General features: G+C 45.8%; 1 protein-coding gene across 5 annotated transcripts in view; it reads right to left on the minus strand.

The window, feature by feature from the left end:
* LOC147021684 (uncharacterized) overlaps window positions 1-2616 on the minus strand; it is a 41518-nt gene extending 38902 nt beyond the window's left edge. For 3 of the 5 annotated variants that reach the window (XR_015060883.1, XM_085891922.1, XM_085891923.1), the window contains exon 1: window positions 2147-2578. Coding sequence is in view for 1 of the 5 variants with exons in the window: in XM_085891921.1 (XP_085748047.1) it covers window positions 2255-2383; window positions 2485-2586 (231 nt within the window). In the remaining 4 variants the exon portion in view is untranslated. Of the gene's footprint in view, window positions 1-2146 lie in introns of all 5 variants that reach the window. The other 2 variants (XM_085891921.1, XM_085891924.1) reach the window with 2 other exon arrangements.
* Window positions 2617-6125: the final 3509 nt, after the last annotated feature.

Genomic DNA, 6125 nt, shown 5'->3' on the forward strand with positions numbered 1-6125 from the left:
GCCGCGCATCACGCCAGGCCACCGCCACACTGGGCGCGGACCTGCACGCGCATCCGCGTGCCTTCGTCGCACGCACACGTAGATATACTCTGCCGCAGCACGCGCTACCTGGACCTGAATGGTCTCGCACGCATCACTCGCACGTGCGCACATCGAACGCAGATGAATAACGCACACACACATCACGCACGCAGCGCACACAATGACAGCACAAACAAATACACGCACACATACGCACGTACGCGGACGCACGCACACACTGGACCACAAACAAACACACGCACGCGCACATCTGCGCACGCGCGCAGACAAACAAACGCACAGACACTCACGCACAGGTCTTGCACCAAAGCACGTGCGCGCACGCACGCGGACATGGACGCGCATAATCGACACACGCGCATACGCAAACACACACACACGCGCAGACAGACGCGCAGACGCACGCACGCATCGCGCCACAGATGAAATCACACGCGTGCGCATGCGTGCGCAATGGGCGCGCAGACACACCGCGCATAGACGCGCACGGATGAATAGACGCACGCATGCACACGTACGCACTTGGCACGCTAGCCTGAATACACACGCGCAAACGCGTACGCGCATGGACAGGACAGCACGCGCACGCATGCCACGCGCACACACACACCTGAATGACGCACATACACGTGCGCGTAATACGCGCATGACGCGGCGCCTGCATAAACGCACCTGCAAACAAACACACACACACATACACACATGCCACACACAAACACACAAACAAACACACACACACTCACACATACACACACACACATAAACACACAAACAAATACACACACACACACACACACACACAAACAAATACACACACATACATATACACACAAACACACACATAAACACACAAACAAACACACACACACACTCACACATACACACACACACACACACTCACACATACACATACACACACAAAAACACACACACTCACACACATACACACCCACACATAAACACACACACACACACACACACACACACACACACACACACACACACACATACATATACACACACACACACAAACACACAAACAAACACACACACACTCACACATACACATACACACACACACACTCACACATACACATACACACACAAAGAAACACACACACTCACACACACACACACATAAACACACACACATAAACACACACACACACACACACACACACACACACACACACATTAAACACACACACACACACACACACACACACACACACACTCACACAAACACACCCACACATAAACACACACACATAAACACACACACACACACACACACACACACATTCCTACATTTATTTACCTCTCTGTTTCACTCTGCCTTTCACAAACTGAGTTCAGGTGAAATTTGAACAAGTCTCGGACTCGGCCACACCGAGCACACTGTTACTGGGATGTAACATTTTATTATTATTATTATTTTGGGGGGGGGGGGGGTGGGGGGTTGCTACCTTTTTGCCGGGTTTTATTAATTGTTTTTAATCTCCCTCTCAATGTACTTTATATCAGACGTGGTGAAGCAACATTTACGAGGACCGTGAAGGTGTTCAGTATCGCACCTGCCCTTGCAGCGGAGTCGCCATGAAGGAGATGCTATTTTTCATAATCTTTACCAGAGGGCACCAGAGAGCTGCAATCACTGAGCACCAGTTTTGTTCTGATCTCAATAATTAACATCAGGATTATGTGGGGGCAGCATCACCAGCTTGCTCTCATGTCCAGCTTGTGGCTGTTGGTTGCATCATTAACTGAGGGCACAGCTGTGCAGTACCACCGGTACTCATTTTGCCGACCTCAGAACGATGACAGCCTGCATCAACCACACCCGGTGTTAATTCAACGAACGCAGCTGGAGTTCGAAGTCAAAACCCTAAGATTTTAAACCAGCCACCTAAACCGTTAAGCCGCATCAGTCTTCTAGGGGCACCATGGCGGAGAAAGACGAGAAAAGACCTTCTTCAGGCAAGATGACCATGTCGTGCTCTACCTGTGCAAAAGTTTTTACAAGGGAGGACACCACGAGCACGTTAACAATGTCCACAACGGCAGGCTGGACGGCCGGCTTAAACGTGTACGAGGAGTAGCCTACTTTTCATGATGATGACTACAAACGTGAGATGACGACCATTACGAGTCTGCGCACGTGTCCAAAGAGATGGAGGGGTCCTTCAGGGAGGGAGTCTCTAATCCGCCACACCTGGTGCTGGACTCTCATCCTCTGGTCTTGTTCCCTCGTTCTCTGGTCCCAGACCCCACCGTTATATGGTCCCTCTGCTCCAATGAGGCTTTTTTGCACTTTTAACCATTTATGGAGGTTTCCTGTAAACTGATATAAGGAACAGGAAAGAGTAGATGCGTCATACGATCTTAAACCTGTCCAACCTGTCTCCACCAACCTTTGTTTACCCCCCCGGTAAATCGACACACCTTTTCATTGCCGTGCACTGTTTCACAATTTTTAGTGAAAAGGGGGCCTGTTGACAGCAGCTCGACTCGAGCGACCAACATTACGATGTATTGACTCGGCATCACGTGGCCAACAACCTGCCCTCCAGCTTGGCTCCCCCCACACCCCAAACGGGGGTAATCCTTGAGCTTCAAATGATACCTTTCCCAGCACCGTATAATTGTGTCGAGCTATCAGGCGTCTTCGGTGAATACGCCCTGGATTATTCAAACGTCACAAAGCAATTAGAGAAAATAGAGAGGAACTAGATGTGTTTGTACCTGGGGAGGGTGAAAAGACACAATGATGCAGGTCAGGGTCATCATCTGGACCCTCTCTATACGAGGAGCTCAGACACAGTCGGAAAGCAGTCGGTTGTGTTCTATTAGTGGGGCAACTTAGCATAACAATTGTGCATTTTGTGAGGAAAGCACCAAATTTGGCACACTAGTCGCCGATCATATTATGAACAAATTTGGATATTGGGCCATTTCAAAATTTTTGATGGCAGTGGAAAATTGCTGCCACAGCCATCAGCGGCTGAATCTGAGATGGCCCAATATCTAAATCCGTTCATAATATGTTAGGCTACTAGTGTGCCAAATTTGGTGCTTTCCTCAAAAAATGCACAATTGTTATGCTATATTTAGCTAAGTTGCCCCACTATATCAACAACACTCAGTTTACATGATTGTCTCTTTTCTCCCAACCTCCTCCCCCACGGCCCACCCTCACATGTAGTTCCCCTCTATTTTCCTAAATTGCTTTGTGACGTTTAAATAGTCCAGGCACTTGGAAGTTACTACCCTTTGTCCCCAAATTCCAGTAGATGCGAAGGTGTACAGTCAGTTGCTCCACCTCCTTCACCTGAATCAGCAGTTGAATAATTTTGCAAACACTCCCATCGTTCTTCACGTGTTGTTCTCCTTTCTTTTCACCGCCCACTCATCTCATTCCTTTCGCAAATTTCAGATGAGTGTTCAGTTTTGCTTTCGACTTTGTTACATCTTCGATTACAGACAGCACCTCTCCATTCGTAAACCGGTTCCTTGTATTCATGAAGTTGGCTGAGAATGTGTCGTTTCATTGTCCCACCGTTGGAAGCCTCTTCCAAAAGTCACAAGAGAGGTTGATGGTTCACGTACACCGGTCATGTACACCGATACACCCACTGTGTAAAAGACCCAAAATATATACATCATATGATGGGACTCGTCAATCAGAAAAGTACGTTTACGAGGAGGAGGAAGAAAAGGGAGAGGAACCTCATCAGGGAAAATAGCCAGGGGTCATCACTAAAGGTGCATTGTCACATTTGTCACGTGGATTGTACGTAACACCTGGACCTGCAAAGTGCTGCCTTTGCCTTGATAGTTTCCTCGCCAGGACGAATAGGTTAATGTAATGTTGGGAGTAAACACAAGTTAAAATAGGAAGGGAAAGCCGAATGACATGGACTACCAGGATGAAGAATGAGATAGGTGGGGATTTGGGGACATTATGCTTTTTGTCATATGTGTGTGAACTTTTAGCAAGTCGATTACTGGTATTTCTGAGTGGAGGGGAAGTAAAAGTTTTTTTTCAACATGTATTCCTACCTAATGTAGCTGTAAACGTCATGGTCTGGGAATTTGTGTTTCCAAACAAAAGACAGCTATCAGTTGTGTTTCTGAAAAGGCTGTAAATGACTCACGGTTGAAGGGAAACAAGCCAGAATGGTTGTGGCAAACAGAAGCATGTTGACTGTACAAACAATTAATTAATTTTCTGACTTTTCTTGTTTCTCTTCCCCACTCTCACCTGTCTGTTATTGCCTCCAATTTTTCTCTCAACGAATTCCCACTCTGCTCAGCATGGTCTCCTCTTTGCAGATCTCTAAAACAAGGCATCCATCAGCATCTGTGACGTCACACATAGTTGTGCATCTGTTTTCAACATTAAATCCTTGGCTGCAGTTGGAATGATGATAAGTGGTTAAACCTCTGACCTATTGAGTGGGATTAAAAGTTACTTTACTGGGTCTTGTCTGGAATTAACTTCGTTGTATCGGTTGACATTCCTTGAGTGCTCAAGTGATAGATGATGTGAACCATTCAGGAAATTTGGAATTTTGCCTGCACTGCTTGTGTGAGAGATACTGTGGGATTTCTTTTCTTTTTTTGGAATATCCAGATAATACAGGTGTGGCACAAACTTCCAGACCAACTGAATGTGCTGCAAAGACAAAAGATGAGCAGAATCGAGATAGGGCAATGGGCAATCCTCTGCATGAGCCTTGTGTGCTTTAGCCGTGCGAGAACTTGGGGGAATTCTATGCATGTTTCGGGGCTGTCTATTTAGCTGAAGGTCAGGTGAAGAACACTCATGAGATTGGGGTGCTTGTGATAAATTGCGAAAGGTGCTGCCGAGGAATCAACCCTGGACAGGTAGCCACAAAATCGCAGGGTTATTTTTTGGGTAGGGGAGGAATTTGAAATTTCGTTCGGGTGCCTGCATACAATGAACTACTCTTGTGAAAAACACCGTGGGATCTTTAACATCCACCAGCAAATGATAGAAGATGGGACACCCAGATTAACCTCCCGATGAAGAACAGCGCACTCATTGATGCAACGACTCGCCTGCGTGAAGCAGCAAGCAGACAATCGGGAATTGAACCTAGACAAGACAGCTCAAAGTTGAGTATGCAACCTTTGAGCTTTCCTGCCAGCCCTCTATGTACATAGTATTGTATTACACATGGATTCGAGAAGCGAGATAGAGCTGTAAACAGGATGGAGGACCTGAAATATCATGTATCTACGAAGCAAAACAAGAAGGGGCATTTCTGGAAGTTTGTAAAAACTGGCTGAATAGATCATTCATCGTTCGCTAATCAGAATGAGAGTTAATGAAACGTTCACATCTCTAATGAGGCATGCCGGACCAAGACAACTGTGTGTACAAAGGAAAAATATTTGTACACCGCTCATTCCCAATTCCATATCCAGGTGATGCATGACGCAACCGCAAGGTGCCGAAGGAAGGGATTACTCGGTCTTCACTCCGTTTCCTTGTTGCTTGCAAAATCGAAGATTTTTCTAGTATATTGGTCAGTCGATTTTGTTCTCCTGTTTGCATGTTTATTGTCGACAGGTCACAAATTTTAACCGATCTTCATGAAACTTCACCACGTGCGAGAGTTTGACATAAGGAAGAAGCCTTTTGTTTGAGTTCAAAAGGTCAAAAGGTCAACACAAGCCAAATGTCAACAACTTAGGTGGAATTTCTAAAATCCTCAATTTTTATCCCATTGACTTGAAATTTTAAGAGGATTTGCACATCAGGTCACTGAAATCAACCACCAATTATTTTTGAGATCAACATTGGCCAAAAGGTCAACAGAGGCCATTTTTTTAATTGTCAATTTTCATCCCATTGACTTGGAATTTGAAGAGGAGTTGCATATTTGGTCATTGAATTCAACCACCAACTATTTTTGAGGTCAAATTTGTTTTATGGATTTTGCAAGTATCACGCTCTGCGCGACATCTTCTTCTTGTTTGTTTGTTTGTCCGGGTGATATCTCAGCCATCTTTTCCGCTAGGAAGCTGAAATTAGGGGACAAAAGTGAAGATGTGCT

Source organism: Eptatretus burgeri, chromosome 8, assembly GCF_056783735.1.
Source record: "Eptatretus burgeri isolate ZD-2024b chromosome 8, Ebu_testis_v1, whole genome shotgun sequence".
In the NCBI taxonomy this organism is placed as follows: Eukaryota; Metazoa; Chordata; class Myxini; order Myxiniformes; family Myxinidae; genus Eptatretus; species Eptatretus burgeri.